This window comes from Chiloscyllium plagiosum, unplaced genomic scaffold (genome assembly GCF_037043375.1).
Source record: "Chiloscyllium plagiosum isolate Xiang-an unplaced genomic scaffold, Cpla_swu_hap1 HiC_scaffold_42, whole genome shotgun sequence".
Taxonomy (NCBI): domain Eukaryota; kingdom Metazoa; phylum Chordata; class Chondrichthyes; order Orectolobiformes; family Hemiscylliidae; genus Chiloscyllium; species Chiloscyllium plagiosum.
The window spans coordinates 5,120,187-5,138,475 of NW_028270180.1; the positions used below are offsets into that span (position 1 = coordinate 5,120,187).

The 18,289-nt window shown below is 39.8% G+C and overlaps 1 protein-coding gene across 10 annotated transcripts in view; it reads left to right on the forward strand.

Annotated features, from left to right (window-relative positions):
• The window catches only part of ppip5k1a (diphosphoinositol pentakisphosphate kinase 1a), a 171,298-nt gene that overhangs the window by 130,193 nt on the left and 22,816 nt on the right, over nt 1-18,289 (forward strand). For 3 of the 10 annotated variants that reach the window (XM_043680429.2, XM_043680432.2, XM_043680430.2), the window contains 2 exons: nt 1,580-1,642; nt 7,900-8,079. The exons of 4 other annotated variants lie outside the window; for them this stretch is intronic. In XM_043680429.2, the coding sequence (XP_043536364.2) occupies nt 1,580-1,642; nt 7,900-8,079 (243 nt within the window). The remainder of the gene's footprint in view (nt 1-1,579; nt 1,643-7,899; nt 8,080-18,289) is intronic. 3 more of the 10 variants (XM_043680433.2, XM_043680437.2, XM_043680434.2) reach the window with 1 other exon arrangement.

The following is an 18,289-nucleotide window of genomic DNA, read 5'->3' on the forward strand; positions in this document are numbered from 1 at the left end:
ATTCTACTCTTGGCAACTTAATATTCACCAATGATCATTCGAGTCACAGGGATGGGGCAAAGGTATGCAGTGATTGGTTATGCTCTCTTTCTCCAGGAAATGAGAGATGTTAGGATTAAATATTAGTTGTTTTAGAAAATGCCTCAAGGAATCATAAATTATGTATGTTATGAATTACTTACGTTGGGAGATTTCCTGTGAGAACGTGAGGGGGAATGCTGATGTGCTGACTCAGTGCCAGGTATGGTTAACCCAAACTGTGTTCCTGTAACTCACCTGATCTTTAGAGACAATAACTGAGTATAATGTTGTTATACAGAGACCTCGCCAGCATTGTAATGACAAGCAGGAATGGGGAGACCGGCAAGTTCCACTACTTGCCACCCAATGAAGTGACAGATTTCTGCACATACGGCTCAAATGCATGCAATGAAAGTAAAATCATGACTCACCAGCAAGAGAGAACCACAGAGTCATACAGCATGGTCCAACCAGTTCATGTACTTATCCAAATGTCTTTTAAATGTTGCAATTATATCCACATCCACGACTTTCTCAGGAAGTTCATTCCACACTCGAACTACCCTCTGTGTAAAAAAAACTTGCCCCCAAGTCTTTTTTAAATTTCTCTCCTCTCGCCTTAAAAACGTGTCCCCTAGATTTGAAATCTCCCATCTTAGGGAAAGACAACTACCATTGACAATCCATACCCCTCGTGATTTTATGAACTTCTATAAAGTCGCCTCTCAACCTCTTGCGCTCCAGTGGAAAATGTCCCAACCTATCCAGCCTTGCTTTATAACTCACCTTCCATACGCGACAACATCCTGGTAAATCTCTTCTGAACCCGCTGCAGCTTAATAGTGTTCTTCATATTTAATGGCAAACAAATATGACAGTCCATAACAATAAATTGGTGTGTTAGGAGGGCTATTTTAATTTCATTTTGCTTCTCAAAAAAGGAAAGACAAACTTTGTGCTGGCACCATTAATATTGGTGCTGGAGCATTCCTAGAGATAATTCAGTTCTGCTGACACCCAGCTACGCTATGGCATGTGGTGACCACCAAAAATTGAGATGTGGCATGAGTGGAAAAGATGTAGTAGATCTAAATATTGTTTATTTACCAATACCAAAGACCCGTAAAGGACACCTGACTCTTCAAATATGGCAAGTGGGAGTTAGCCAGTTTAGGATCTCCATTTCACTCTTTTGAGTCTCTGGTCTTGTTTGCAATTGAACTCTTGGACTTAAAGACTTTCAGTTGTCAGGCCAGCATTGCCTAAAATAAAATTACATTGGAATGGTTGGTTGGATACATCTGGAGAAAGATACATTGCCAACCTAATACATGCCAAACATTGCTCCTGATAGTCCAGCTCAGGGCAGTGCAATCCATAAAAAGCGTTCCACTCTTCTCCCAACCTAAAGGAGAAAGTGTTGAAGGAAGAGGCCCCAATGAGAGAGGATTGGGTTGCATTTTTCTTCTAAGGAGTCATCACCCGCTCATGTAATGTGGGGAGTTCTGTGTTAAAACTGCAGTGTTAGTTTTAACTTCAGTCCTTTTTGTTTCCTCAGAAATGTTATCTATGCCAGCCGTTAAAAGATTTTCTGTCTCGTTTGCAAAGCATCCGACTAATGGTATGTTTGCTTCTTTTCAATTATCCTTTACAATCTTAACTTTTTGACTTTTTTTTGCATGTTTCTTAAATGCACTTGTGCTTTTTAAATCTTTTGAATGTCCACTTCAATTTTTCTTTTCTCAATATTTGCTTTACTCCTTTTTATTTTTCATTACTTCAGCCTTGCCACACCAAAATCTTTGCCATGATTCCACTTTAATATGCAAAGAAATCACACATTATAACCTTTTTTTAAGTTGATGACTTTTCCTTTGATGTAACCTCCATCAGTTTAGAACAACAATCGCACTTGTCAATCATTCCATTTCATCAGCTCTGAAGCTCTGACTGGCAGCCATTTATAGCTTCTGATTTCACTTCACTGTCCAGTTAATCATCAACGAACTTGACTGTCTTTTGCAGGTTTCAAGATGCATGGCCAGGTTTTCTGTCAAATGAGTGGTAGAGCTCACCCATAAGGGTCAGCTCCTGCTTGGAGAGGCATTTCTGATCACAACCATTTGGTACACAGGGTAGATATATTCAAGCACAAAATAAGTACCAACCATCTGTGGTTAACTGAACAAGTCGAAAATAGGATCACATTTAAAGGAAAGCATATAATTCAACAAAGGTGGCTGGCAGATCAGAGATTGTACAGAATATTTTTTTAAAAATCAAAGCATTACTGAAAGAAGAAGAAAGAAGGAACCAAGGACAAGTGGAAGCTAACTAGAAATAGGTGCCACATTAGAGGCTATTGCAGGAAAAAGCTCAAGGTGTAAAGGATAACGTAGCAAGTTGCCTAGCCAACAAACAACAGAGAATAAGAATAAGTAGGTCATTTTCTTGGCAAAATGTAAATGAATGGTGCGCCAAAGGGATCAGTGCTGGGTTCTCCTTCTTGGACAATTTAAATGAAGAGACCAATGGGTATGGTTTAGATCAGAGTGGTGCTCTGGTTTCCAACATCTGCAGTCCTCACTTTTGCCCAATGGGTATGGTTGCTAAACTTACTGATGACACAAAAAATAGGTAGTAAAGTAAGATGTCAAAATGAAATAAGGAGGCTACAAGCAGACATAGGTAAACTAAGCGAATGGGGAAAGATCTGGTAAATAGGGTATAATGTTCAAGGTTTGCGTAAAGATTTGTAGCTCTGGTGCCAGTTGCCATGGTTGTGGGTATGTTTGCTGAGCTGGGAAGTTGAGTTGCAGATATTTTGTCCCCTGTCTAGGTGACATCTTCAGTGTTTTGGAGCCGCCTGTGAAGCGCTGTGGTACTGTCTCTTCTGGAATTTATTTGGTTCCATTCCTGCTTCATCACATAAACTGGCAGAAGAACTTCAACAAAAACTGAAACACCCTATTAGTCAATCCAAACACGCCATATAGACGTCATAGCAATTCCTAGGCAACATCAAGACAAGGACGAAGCAATGGTCTCATTCATTGTAACGGAACTATTTACTTCAATTGACAAAAATCTAGCCAGAGAGACAATAGCCAACCTCCTGGGCAAGCAGAACAGCCAACACAATGGGGAACCTATCAACAAGGGCACGCGCTCAAGCTATTAGACCTGTACTTGACAACACACTTCACATTCAACAACCAAATATATGAATAGATCAATGGGACACTTATGGGATCAACCTTCTCTGGGCTCATAGCAGAAACAGTGACGCAAAGACTGAACAAACAACCCTCCCACAAATCTGATCCAAATTCTGGATCAGATGTGTGAATGACACTTTTGTAATTACTGAGAGAACAGAAATTGAGAACACCATGCTCAAGGTATCAGATTTATGAGAGAGGAGGAAACCAACAATCAATTCCCTTTCCTGGATGTGAATGCTCCACCAGAGTGTACAGAAAAGCCACGCACGCTGACTAGATCCTGAATTATAACAGCAACAACCCAAACGTATACAAGAGAAGCTGCATTAGAACCCTGTTCAAAAGAGCTACAACACACTGCAGCACTCCCAACCTGCGAAGAGAAGAAGAAGAACACCTCCTGCAGAGTCTTCAAGAATGGATATCCCTTCAACTTCATTCACAGATGCCTAATAGACAAACAACGTGACATGGACATGCCATGACACAACACACTAATCACTCTACCTAATATAAAAACGTCTCGGAACTGACAGCCAGACTTCTCCAACTATTCAGATCCATGACAGCCAATAAACCGACAGCCGCGCTCAGACAACAACTCACCAGGACAAAAGACCCTATACCCATCATGTGCAAGACAAACGTAATTTAGAAGATTCCATGCAAGAAGATTCCATGCACAAAACACTATATAAGCCAAACCGGCAGACAACTAGCAATCCGCATCCACGAACACCAACTAGCCACTAAACATCACGACCACCTGTCCCTAGTAGCTATACACAGATGACAAGGAGCACAAATTTGACTGGAAAAACACAATGATCATAGGACAAGCTAAATGTAGGACAGCCAGAGAATTTCTAGAAGCATGGCATTCATCCGTAAGCTCCATCGACAAGGACTTAGACCTAGACCCAATATACCAGCTACTATAACGAACGACCAGAACTGAACTGGAACTGGAAGCAGCAGGAACTGAAGCAAATAAGTTCCAGAAGAGAGAGTACCAAAGCGCTTCACAGGAGGCTCCAAAGCACCGAAGGTGTCACCTATACAGGGGGCAAAACATCTGCAAATCAACTTCCCAGCTCGGCAAACATTCCCACAACCATGATATAACGTGGGAAATGGTGAAATTGTCCACTTTGACAAGAAATTTTTTTAAAAGCACATTATCTTATGCAGCAAGTTCTTGCATATTAATCCCAAGGATTGATATTCTGCAATAGCAAGTAGTTAGAAAACCTGTGTGGCACTGTAGCTCAGTGGTTAGCACTGCTGCATCACAGCGGCAGGGACCTGGGTTCAATTCCCGCCTTGGGCAACCAGTGACCTGCGTCCTCCCACAGTCCAGAGTTGTGCAGGTTAGGCAGATTGGCCATAGTAAATTGTCCATAGTCAAGCAGTATGTATAAGCTTAGTGAATTAGTCTGGGGAATTGAGTGGTTACGGGTGGGGGGTGGCGGGGACCGTGGTGGGATGCTCTTCAAAGGGTTGGTGTGGACTCAATGGGTCAAATGGCCTGCCTCCATAGAGATTCTATTATTCTAATAGAATGTATTGCAAGAGAAACTGAATACAAAAATAGGGAGGTTATGCTTCATTTATACAAGGCATTGGTGAAACCACATCTGAAGTACTGTGTCTGTCAAGTATTAGTTGCTTCATTTAAGGAAGGATGAAAATGTGTTAAAAGCATCTAAGAAGGTCTTACAGACAGATATCTATAATGGGTGGGTTTTCTCATGAGTACAATTTGGTCAGACTAAGCTTGTATCAGTTGAAGTTTAGCATAATGAGGGGCGATTTGATTGAAACATAAGATCCTGACTAGCTGGGGAAAGAATGCTTTGTCTTGTGGGAGAACCTTGAACCAGGAATCACAGTTTTAAAATAAAGGGTTATCGACTTACACAGCGATTAGGAAAGATTTTCTCAGAGGTTCATGAATCTTTGAAACACCTCCTCAAAAGGTGGTGGAAACAGGGTATTTGAATACTTTTATGTCCTAGTTAGATTCTTGGTAAGTAAGAAGGTAAAAGGTTATCGCAGATGGTTGTGGATGTGGAGTAATCAAATTAGTCATGATCTTATTGAATGGCAGAACAAGCTCAAGGGTCCAAATGACTGGCACCATTGGTGACATGCTGTTAGGAAGTTGGGGGAGGGCAGTAATCAGTCAAATCTCAGACCTCACGTGGACAGGCAGGCTCTCACTATACGTCACTTGGAGGAGTGAGGGGTGTTGGAGCCTAGCTGACCGTGCCCCAGTATAATGGTGTCTTTATGAAAGGGTAGACAACAAAAGAAATGCAATAGATCTTCAAACACGTTTTTCTTCATCAGACAGGAGATGAAATCAAATTAACAATCTACCAACAGTAGAAGTGAAAATATGGCAATCCATTTGAATGCTGTCAGCAGTCATTTTGCCATCAAATTAATTGAGGAAAAAATAGTCAGAATAATTATTATATAATTGTATATCACTTCCCAGAAGTGGTGTTTAGCTTAATACATAACACCAGCAAGTCAACAAGAATGCATATTAACTGCTCTCATTCAATCGTATAATGTCTCTCCAGTCTGTGGAGTACATGTCTTTGCTAATTCTCATGTGAATGATGGACCAAGGAAAAGTAAAACTTGGAAGAGTGAATTGTCTACTTACCTTTTGTTTAAACAAATTGTCTCACTCACACTTCTTGTTGGTATTACTATCTGGAAATTTGTTTAAAACTCTCTTCAACTCAGGGGCCCCAGTATTCTAGATAACTGCATAATTTGAACATAGATTTTTTCACCACAAGTTATCACTTTCCCTCCCACCTAAATCTCTCGTTGTCTTCATGTCAGACCGTACTAGGGTGTGCTTGCATAGATTGTAACTTTTCATGTTCTCACCCCACAGCATTTGTCTTTGTTCATTTGAGTCACAGAAGAAATTTGACAGACAAAAGTGAGCATCCTGTTTATGTGAGAGCTAAGATTGCCTTCCAAAAAGAAAATATTTGCATTCCCAGTGTGCAGCAATCTCAAAATCCAGTCATATACTTGCTTTTCTGGATGAGAGAGCAATATACATGCAACATATGAACGTTTGTTGGGGATTATAAGAATTAAGACATCATAAATTTTGACATGAAAATGATTTCATCATATATTAGGCACGTTATCCCCATCCCATTTGTCTACAATCAGGAGCATATTCCTTCAACCAATTCATCGTAGTCCTCTATCTTTGGATTTTTAAAGAGTTGAAAGAAGTTGATAGATAGTTCATGAGTCTTTCTTCCATACCCTAAGCGAGTTTTTATTTCAATATCATGTTGAGGCCATCATCTATAGCTATTTCCTTGTTTAGTTTCAATCAGCTCGCTTTCTCTGGAAGAGTCGCCTGTGTTGAGATTACCTGCTGTAGATTGCTTGATGTCTCACTAATAAAGGGTTTGTGTATATAATTAACCCCTAAAGAGGAAACTAGCCCTAAGGATTAAATCTAATGACACTGGTAGAGTGATTAATGTATTTATTGGAAGTGTATTCCATTTAGTAAGTAAGTAAAATATTCTCAAGTGACAGGGTTGAGATGCATTCTGAATCGGCCAGATGTGCCATGTCAGCGCACCTAATCTTTGTCCCGAAGTCATTGCACAGTGCTCCAGATCTCACTGTCGTCCAGTTCAGGTCTGACTTGATGTTTGCAGGGTTAAGAATGGCATGACAAATAAGATCTCTTTATGTTCTTGATGGAAAGGTGGTCTGTATTTTCAGAAGTGTAATTGTGGCATCCAACGAAGTGTATTAGTTTGAGCCCTGGCTCAATTGTTAGAACATTCACCTGAGTCAGAAGACTGTGGGTTTGAATTTCACTCCAGGCACTTGAGCAAAACAATCTGGGCTGACACTCCAGCGTAGTATTGAAGGATTACTGCACCTTCTTCAGTCCAGTGTTTCTGATGAAGCATTGCACCAAGGCTCTGTTGTCAGATTCAAAAGCCCCCTGGACATTAATCTGAAGAAAGTACGTATTGTTTCTTCGTGTTAGTCAATATTTATCCCACAATCAGCCTCATGAAAGCCAGTCTGACACTCTAGTGGAGCGCAATGGGAGATCTGCACTGCTGTGGGCGCCATCTTTCTGATGAGCTGTCTGGTCAAATGAATGTTGGAGGACTCTAAAGCACTGGTAAAAGAAAAAAGAAAGTTCTGCTGGTACCTAGTCAGTATTCCTCAACTAACCAGAATGTAATTGTATAGATTTTGATTGCAAAGTATGACTACCATGCTTGCTAATATAGGACATGAATCAAAAGCACTTCACTGTGATGCACTTTGAGACATTTTCAGTGACATAATCAGACAGTAAGTAAATGCAAATATCTTTTTGCTATCTGAATTTTATTTTAAGACATATATATGTTCCTTTTTCTCCTCATATAGTTCATTCTTTGCTGTTTGAAATTCTTAGAAATGTTTCATTCTTTGCTGTTTGAGATTCCTACAAATGTTTCATTCTTTGCTGTTTGAGATTCTTACGAATGCTTCTTCCTTTGAAATAATAATTGTGGTAATGATAGTAATTGTGTCCTTTTTTTTTTGTTGCTGTTTGTATTTTGTTTTTTTTACCATTGGTGCTGTTCCCTAGACTTACTGGACAATCATCGTGTGGCGCAGTTGCTGAGGCGATTTTCAGCTGATAACAGTTTCGCACAGAACCTGGCCCTTGATGGTGCCTTGGCCCGGCATCTACATCAGTGCTCGTATCACATTCGCCTCTTCAAGAAGTGGTTGATCTCTGGGCAGGATGATATCGACTGCCTCTACGGTATCACCTGCACCTTAACTGCTGCATGGTTAGCTTTGGATGAATCTTGTTTCAGGCCATTGCAGCTATGATGCAGCTTGCAGATTTGGACCAAGTGAGCTTTGCAATAAAAGATGGGCGATTGGGGAAGGGGTTACAAAGAGCTAAGGGGGCATTTATTTTCCCCCGTGTCTTTAACTGCCTGCAGACGGGTGGTGCTCTTGAGATTTGTGTTTTTGGATTATGGATAGAAGAAACCCTCACTACTAACACAGGTTAAAAGTCAGACTGCACCACTAACAGAAATTCTTTTGTATTTCATTACCGTGCAATCACAAATCAATGATTGCCAAAGCTTAAGAATGCTAATTGTCAACAGGAAATGATGGAAATGCAAAAATAATGACAAGCTATGATTTCAGTAATCGAACCTCTATGGAAGTCAAGTTAATATCCTTGGCTCAGACCTTCAAACAAGAAACAATCCCAATAGAGGGTCTGCACCACAGATAGAAACTTGTCCCTGTTTCAGCTACCCACAGAGCTGTTATGTATTTCCAGCATCTTCATTTTTATTTCAGTCTTCTGGCACTTGCAACTTTCTCTAATTATTAACATTTTTAAAAAGCATTTTTATTCTGTGTAATTGAAAGTCTGATTTATAACTGGCGGAAACAACATGCTGTAGTCTTTTGGCGATGTTTGGCCACCTCCGACACTGCACTTTATGTCGGCAACTTTGGAGCGTTTGGTGGCAGGCTCTTGCAGTTGAGTTTGGCACTCAAGGAAGGAACTTTTTGTTTTACTTCGATTGTCTGCCTGGCCTTTTCTCCCCAGAAGGCTTTGAGCTGTTGGAAATTACACTAACTGTTGGCAAGGATTTGTTAGCAAGCAATGTGGACAATTTTTCCCTCCTGTCCCCGTCAGCTATCGAACTAAAATATATTTCTCTTTTATCCAGAAATGAATGGAATAAAAACTGATGATAAACGATCAAAATGGATCGTTTTGATAGTTGCACAGTCCTGCACGTTTTAAGTCGAAATCAATAGTAGAATGCAAAGTAACCAGAGAAACATTCTACGCTAAATCCATTTCAGGGATGAGTTATTAAGTAGAAAGTTTGCAGAGTTTAATTCAAAGCAAATCACTTTTTCTTTCTGGATTGACTGTGAAATAGCCTGGTAAGTCATAGAGTCATAAGCATGAAATTATAACCATATAGATGGGAGCATAAGATCCATGTAAAAATAAATTTCTGAATGCAAGTTCTATATGAGGATCTGAGGGTTTTTTTAAATAGGCTTCCCGATGGCTCAAAATATAGTTGCAATATGAATTACCCTGGCAGACTAAGAAAGCTGCCTGATCAGTCTCCAGTGTTTTATCTTTTTTACAAGTTCGCCAATTTTAGTCAGATCTGCTGCTCTCCATTGGTCTGTGATGGAAAGTGGGTGGTGAAGGTCAGGAATTTCAGTCATAGTGATGGTTATAATTATCTGGAAAGGCAGAACTAGCTGGAATTCTTGTCTTTTTGTTTAAACAAAGTCATTGCGAGTGTCCTTCTAGAGGTAGTTAAAATAGAAAAGGGTGCGAGGTGGGAATCCAGAACTAGAGGACATAGGTTTAGGGTTAGAGGAGAAAGATATAAAAGAGACCTATGGGGCAACGTTTTCACACAGAGGGTGGAATGTGTATGGAATGAGCTGCCAGACGATGTAGTGGAGGCTGGTACAATTGCAACATTTAAGAGGCATTTGGATGGGTAAATGAATAGGAAGGGTTTAGAGGGATATGGGCCAGGTGCTGGCAGGTGGAATTAAATTGGGTTGGGATACCTGGTCGGCACGGACGGGTTGGACTGAAGGGTCAGTTTCCATGCTGTACATCTCTGACTCTAAGATACCTCCACTGTGGAGAAGACCAAAAGTAAGGGCCATAAACATAAAATAGTCACTAATGCATCCAAGGGAATTCAGGAGAAATTTTTGTTCCGTGCTGGCTGAGTGTGGAACTTGTTACCACATAGCGAAATTGAGATAAATGGGTTAGATGTATTTAAGGAATGATTAGATAAGCATTTGAAGATTAGAAGGATGTTTTAATAGAAACCGGTAGAGTCATAAAGTGCGGAAACAGACCCTTCAGTCCAACCATAATCCCAGATTAAACTAGTCCCACTGGCCTACACTTGGCCCGTATTCCTCTAAACGTTTCTTATTCATGTACTTGCCTAAATGTCTTTTAAATGTTGTACCTGTACCAGCAACCATCACTTCCTCTGGAAGTTCATTCCACACATGAACCGCTCTCTGCATTTCCCTCACAACTTTTTAGATTACATTACATTACAGTGTGGAACAGGCCCTTCGGCCCAACAAGTCCACACCGACCCACCGAAGCGCAACCCACCCATACATTTACCCCTTACCTAACACTACAGGCAATTTAGCATGGCCAATTCACCTGACCTGCACATTTTTGGACTGTGGGAGGAAACCGGAGCACCCGGAGGAAACCCACGCAGACACTGGGAGAACGTGCAAACTCCACACAGTCAGTCTCCTGAGGCAGGAATTGAACTGTTCCAATATAGTAACAACCCAAAAGCACATCCTTGACAAAGATAGTCAGTAAAATGAATTGTCTCACATGCAATTATAACAGCAGGAAGAGAATCAGGTGTTGCAAAGAGAGTGAAAGATGTAGCAGCTTTTATGAACCCCAACAGCTGCTGAACACTAAACAGAAAATCCTGGTTCTGTGGGAGATTGACTCCCAACCATTCGGGCTGCTTCTATTGTTCCAACTTATTTTTTTTTTAAAAACCCAAGGCTTCACAAGCTGTTTACTTTATTGGCTTGCAGCAAGCCACTCAATACCTCTCTCAAACTCTTTATTTTAAAAAAAGAGGACAAAATACACCTCTTAAAGCTGAACTGAAAATCTTCTTCAGTGTTTTCCCCCAAAACGTTTAAAGACTAGCTTGCCAGACTTGCAAGCAATTTATTTCTTCGTTCATATGAATAGCAATGTGCAACTAAACTTCATTTTCCTCATAATGCCCAATACAAGATGCAGCTTTGTTGTTTCAATGAAAATGGACAGAGCCATCATCCGGAGAAGGAAAATAAACCTAGAAAATCACAAGTTCAAGGAGAACCAATATATAATGGCCAGAAATGTTAGCACAACAAGGTCCAAATAGAGCAAAATAATCTAATTGAGAAGTTTCTGTCCCCTGCATTTGTTTGAAATTGTTGTCAGGCACTGATAGTGTAGCCAAGGTTCAGGAAAAGTCTGCGAGTAAATAAGCATGGCTGCTTCTTATATCATAAGATTCAAAATGGAGTGGAGCATAGTATAAACAACAATTATATTTTAAAGGCATTTACTTTTTCTCTGGTAAAATTATCTGTTGTTCTAGAAAGCTTTCTGATGACAAGATCTACTGTCTCTCCAGCCCTACAGCATCTTGCCTGTAAATGAATCCTACATTTGACATAATTTCATTTAGAAGCTTGAATTATTCAATTATATTGGTTAGTAAAACTAGTGAAGCCCCTCTTGCCTCAATTATTATATTTTGTATGCTACCACAAAATATGGCCTGTCCTGAATGCTTTCTTTAGAAACTGGGATAAATGAGAAGTGACTATGACACAGTGAAGAACCAAAATCTTGAAGGTGTCTCTCCCTGTCTACCTGTTCATCCCAATTTTATTTCTATTTGAATTCAAGCATTTTTTCATTGATTATTTTGGAAGTGTATCATTAGATATATCTGGTTTTGTGAAGCTTTCAAACAGACTATTTTTCTTACAGAAGTAAATGCTGCCTCCAGCTCCCCCAGTGCCTCTGATGGACATGAGCCATGGATGCTGCTATTTTGGCTGTAAGACAGTATGAACCATTGTTTATTCATTAAAGCTAGCTCTGCACCAAAGCACCAAGCAGTTTATTTGTCACGACGTTAACAGTCTCGTTCAAAGATCCAATAGGATGGCTGTTGTGAGACGGCTGAGGTGCGCTGTTTGAGTCAGCTGGATACAAACAAGAAAGGGAGTGCAAACCTGTTTGAATAACTGCTCGTGAATCTCACCAAGTATAATTAGGTAGTTCACTTCTAAAGTGAATTTCATTCCTGCCCTCCTCCTCTTTTACATTCACTGAATCTCCTCCAGATGGAGAAGGTGAGGAAATATTTTGTCATTCATAGTTTATTTCTCACTTGATAGAATGGGCAAATGGTTTTCAAATGTTGCCACTAGAATGGAGCAGGCAGATAAATGCTGTACATAGCTAAATGTATGGTCGAAGATAACTTTACTAGCAAGGATTGGGGTCAGCTAGCTCAGTTGGCTGCATGGCTGGTTTGTGATGCAGAGTGATGCCAGCAGTGCACATTCAATTTCTGCACTGTGCAAGACTCTCCTCCTCCACCCCTCCCCTTGCCTGAGGTGTGGTGACCCCTAAGTTAAACCACTATCACCAGTCATTTCTGTCTAATGAGCGAGCAACCCTACGGTCCTTGGGGAGTATGGTGACTTAGTTTACTAACAAGGGTGCCCAATGGCAGAAAAATTCTATTCATATCTTAACTCTGAATAGCTGCATAATTCCAGTTTAACTTTACACCAAATCCATTCCCAGGTTCTATCGATGGGAATATATTTTCTCATTTCTCCTTCCTGTTGCCTCATCCACAGGTGAAAGATAAATGTGAAATGACCCCCTTAATACACACTTACTGTGAGGTGATGTAATGCATACTGTAAAGGAGTACTTTGTAAATGCAAACAGTTAAATGTTCACTAATCTAACTAAGAAGTCAATTGGTGCTGTTGACAGTCTTTTCATATCATTACTTGAAACAAATTGAAACATCAGAAAAATAAGTGTAAGTGCAGTCCTTACTGATTATAAATTCTAAGTCAGTCTGAACTAGTATCACCTGTGAACTGGGCCATTTGCAGTTCAAATTATTTTATTAATCTGCTTGCTTACTGATTTGTTTTGTTGCACTATCAAAGACACTGTGAACGTCAATTTAGAATAGTTCTAGTAACCTTTAGCAATTTTTTTCTCACAGAATAATTCCATAATATAACTAATAAGAGCTCACTCCTGGCCAAATAAGCTATGTTGCATGTGGAATGAGTGCTAGTAATTGTGTACTATGTATTTGTGGTTTATGATAAACATAAATAATTGTTTTCTGTCGGGTTTGTTGCTGTTGCACACTCAAGACATCTCCTTTACAGCAACTTCGGAGTGCTTGCATGATATTGCAATGCTGCTACGGCAGAAGCATTTGCATCTGAAGTGAGCTAAGCCCGGCTTATTGGATTGTGGACTGTAAATGCTTGAACTGATTTGCACCATCATTGACGCAGTCATTATTTGGTTGACTTTTATGTTGGTATATTATACTTGACATCTGTACATGGAACCTTGATCAGACCTCATTTTTATATTTAAGGTGCAACAGAATCCCAGAATGAGCATTCACCCCCTTTCCATCCCATGTTCAGAGTTGGTAGTTATTTGTTACTGAGCTTGCAAAGTGTATTATGAGTATGAGTCTTGTACAGCGCAATAATTGTGCGTGCGTGTATATTAAATGACATCTTATAAAATGTAACATTTTATTCGTATGTGCTCAAGCACAATAGATTTTGTCTGATTCTTTGAATTAAAGTTGATAGCAAGCATTGTTTAGACACTACAAGCAATTTTGTTTTTGTTCTTCTGTGGCATGTAATTTATCTCAGCCAGAACAATTGTAGGACACTATATTCAACACCCCGATACAGGGAACTGAAAGATCGATTATCACTGTCCATCTCTACCACTGGAAATTGGCCGTTTGAGCATTGGGCAACAGGAGTTGCTTTATATCCCTTCAGAGCTAAATATCCTGCAGTTGCTCCCTTTTAGACTGAGGTGTAATGAATTCACCATTTAGATGAGATACTGAAGGCTGCTACTAATGAAACCCTAACTGAGGAGCAAGTGTCCCCAGAGTCAATTGTGAAGAAACCCAACTTAAAGCATCTTACTTACCAAATTAGGCTGAAAAAACTGGCACTTTGTACTCTACAGAAGTTTTGGTTTGGAGATGATTTTATAAAGATTTACAAGATGAAGGGTTTAGATACTTCTGTTTGTATAGAGAATTTGTTTAAACCAAATCACCAGATGTTATCACCTCCAGTTATGTAATGGCAAAGTTCTGAGGGAGGGATGCTAGCTTGAACAATGCTCACAGATTTCTTGACTTCCTTTAAGTGAGAGCTGAACATGTTTCTGATTCGGACAGATTGTCCTGAACAAGAGGTAGGTGCCATATAACAGAAGGATTGAAGTGGTCTACTAGATTAATTTCATTGGCCTAATGGGATTGAAGATCAATTTCTACCTTTTTTTTTTTGACGGTAATTGGCTGGAGGTTTTACCTTTTTACTTTGTTTCACCCAGGGAATGATGTGGTTTCTTAGTTGGTGGGGCATTTCAGAGTCATGGTGCACAAGACATTGCAATTTTATGGGAAAGTATAAATCTGTAGGTCTTTCTGTGCCCATAACTTTTACTATGGAAGTCTTTTACTGTTTATTCATTCAACCATAAATGACACTTTAATGGCATTTGGTGGTATTGAAACTATTATTGAAAGGGTTTTGAGTGATTTAAATTTTGGCATAACATTTAGAAGCAAACATTGGCTAATAAAGGTTTTTATGAGAAAGTAGGTGTAAAATGTATTTACTATAGGTTTGCAACAGATTTAGTAGACTTCTGTTAATATGTTGAAGAGTATAGAGTCCCAATTTGTGAGCCTCTGCCACATAGATTCGCTTTCTGTAGCTGTTCGTGATTACGTCTTGGCCGGGATTTAAGAACCTGTTATACAATAGACATTGATCTTTTGTCACAGGTAAGTCATTTTCGTAGTGTCTGCACCATTTGAGAGGTTTGTGACCCCTCTTATAATCTTTTCCTTTTCCTGTCCATAGCATCTACTGCTAGAGACTCGCTTCCCTTCCACCGCCTTCTTTCGCATTGTCACATTATTGCTTACCAACAAGTAGGAAATGCTTCTTCCCTTAGCAAAGATATTTGAGTTATTTATTCAGTAATGTAATTTGTTTTAGTGCATTTTTAGTTCTGACCTCAAAATCAAACATAACATTTTTAATCAGATGGCTGTCTGCTTCATTGAATGGATGATAAAGATCCCAAGGTATAACTTGCAGAAGAGCCTTCGCCAGCATTCCTCCCACAATCAACAGTGCCAAATAAAAACAAATTATTTGGTAATTTATCACATTGTTGTTTGTGGCTCTCGGTAAGGATGTTAAGTGTATTATTCTGCATAATATTTCCTTCAGAAGTGTTTAATTGTTTGCGTGTAAAGATACTTTAGTTAATTTCACTACGACGTGCAACCCTGCTCAAACTTTAAGGAAGTCTGAATAAATTGCTCCTACCTTATAGAATGTAAGTCTCTCCAAAGCATATCACCAGCATATCTTCTGTTACCACTATCTTGTATCCTTGAATGTTATATTATGATCCCTAGTGACATATACCTAAAATGTCCAGAGATTACCCTTGTTTCCATTCTGGACTCTTGAACACTTTGTAATTTTTTTGCTTCATGATTATTGACCATGGCCTTCAGCTATCCATATGAGGTTGTGAAATTCCTTCTGTATACCCCTCTGTCTCTCTACCTCACTTTTCTTTCTCCTTTACAACGTCCTTTAAACTGTATTTATTTGACCATTCTTTTGGTCATCTGCCCCTTTGAGTCCTTACATGATTGTGTCAAACTTTGATTACAATCCTGTAAAGTGCCTTGTGACAATTTACTTTGTTAAGGGCATTGCGTAAAATGGATGGCTAATTCTCAGCAGTACTGAAGTACTAACAACAATAACATATTCTCCAATGCACTTCCAATTTCTCTTGAGTTAGAATCAGGTATGTGAACAAATAGTCCAAAGCAACAAATTTTGTTTAACAAAGACAAGAGGTGAAATGCTCCCTTGCATTGCCGAGTGTCCTTTGGTCAAGAATATGCCAGTGAGTGTGGGATTAACGAAGTCATGGAAAATGCAGCCACGTGGTGTAGAATAAATATCTGTCAGTTTCCCTTTTTGTTTCTTGTCGAAATCTGACCTTTATTCATGATAGATGAAAGATAACATGAATTCAGGAAGCATGGTATATTCCATTTATAGGGAGTAGTCTGCTTTTCTAATTATGCCCTGGAGACCTTGGTATACATGAGTGATTGTTCCCTTGATTTTGGACTAGCTTTGGTCTTTCAATTTTTATTGTTTGACACAATGTTCTGAAACCGGTGGGGGGGGGGCAGAATAATTGGACAAGATAATAAGTGGTAATACTGTCTGAGTAATCAACCATATTGAAACCAAGAATCCCTGTCAAACTAGTTGTCTTTAGCCTTAGTGTCTGGGCTATGGAGGCAGAGAGTATCTTCTCTAATGACCCAGGCCACAGAGTGATTGTGAGGGCGAACCAGCCAAATGTAAATCCTGCCCACTTCAGTGTCCTTACCCACTTGTGCATGCGCGCGCTCACACACACACACACGTATGGAATCACTCATTCTCATTTCTAGCGAAGGTGATCAAGAGCTGAAACTTCCTTTTTGTTTTGGTTTACAATAAAATGAGGCTGAGGTCAAATGTAATGTCTCCACCCTATAAACCAATAGCATCCAGGCAACAATTCCAGGAGATTCCTAATTTGTACAGCTCAGAGGCTGAGAAAAGCTACTTTAATAACATATTTATTCTTTCCCCACTCTCCCAAGATTATTTGTGACCAGACATTTGGTTTAATGCTGTCTGATTTCACGCAGAGGGTGGTACGTGTATGGAATGAACTGCCAGAGGGAGTGGTGGAGGCTGGTACAATTGCAACATTTAAAAGGCATCTGGATGGGTATATGGATAGGAAGGCTTTAGAGGGACCTGGGCCAGGTACTGGAGGTGGGACTAGATTGGGTTGGGATACCTGGGCGGCATAGATGGGTTGGACCAAAGGGTCTGTTTCCGTGCTGTACATCTCTATGACTCTATTTCCTAAAGTCAATCTTGAATCAAATACTAAGAAGGATGATTTTCCCCTCCCTGCCTGTGGCTAAATGTTTTGTCTCTCAACAATTACCAAAACAGTGATTAGCAGATCTTTGTTAGAAATTGTTCATGGAAGCCTTGCCTGTCCTCTGTGACCCGTTTGTATTCATCATGAAATGTGCTGTTCAAAATTATATATGGATGGATTGTTCAGTATGTTCAAGCCTGCAATATATTACCACAACGCAGTTTTCACCATCTGTTGTCGTCCATATAAACAATCTCAGTTATTATAAAGCTCCTGTAACATTTTCCCTGGTGTAAGTTAACTGAAGTTTGCTCAGGACTCAGAGCTAATAAAATTCACCTCAAGTGTAACTTATGACCTCTATATACAAAACAACTACAGTATAAAAAACTGTCTCATCCTGTTTTATAATGACTGAATGAGTTGGCAGTATATTGGAACACTTTTTTTTATTTTGTTCACTGTTGTCTATTTCTTTTTAATTGAGAAACAAAACTGCAAGATATCAGGAGCATATAATACTCAATTCTTTCTCCTGGAACAATTGAACTCCTACTAGATCGTGCCATTATGCAGACTCATTCTTTATCAAGGGCCTAGAATTACGAAACTCCACACCTCCATTGACCTGTAGCTTTCTCCTTCCTTCCACAACTTTTAAAGTCCAAATTTGGCATTGGCCAAACACACCTGATTTAGTTGTCTGACTTCCCTTTTATCCTTTTTAATTTGTGGGGTTGATGGTAGCCATGATGCGGAGGTGCCAGTGTTGGGCTGGGTTGGACAAAGTCAGAAGTCACACGACACCAGGTTATAGCCCAATGGGTTTATTTGAAATCACAAGCTTTCAGAGCGCTGCTCCTTTGTCAGCTGTTCTCCAATAGCTTATGATTTCAAATATATCCACTAGACTGTAATCTGGTGTTGTGGTTTTGTTCGCCGAGCTGGGAATTTGTGTTGCAGACGTTTCGTCCCCTGTCTAGGTGACATCCTCAGTGCTTGGGAGCCTCCTATGAAGCGCTTCTGTGATCTTTCCTCCGGCATTTGTAGTGGTTTGAATCTGCCGCTTCCGGTTGTCAGTTCCAGCTGTCCA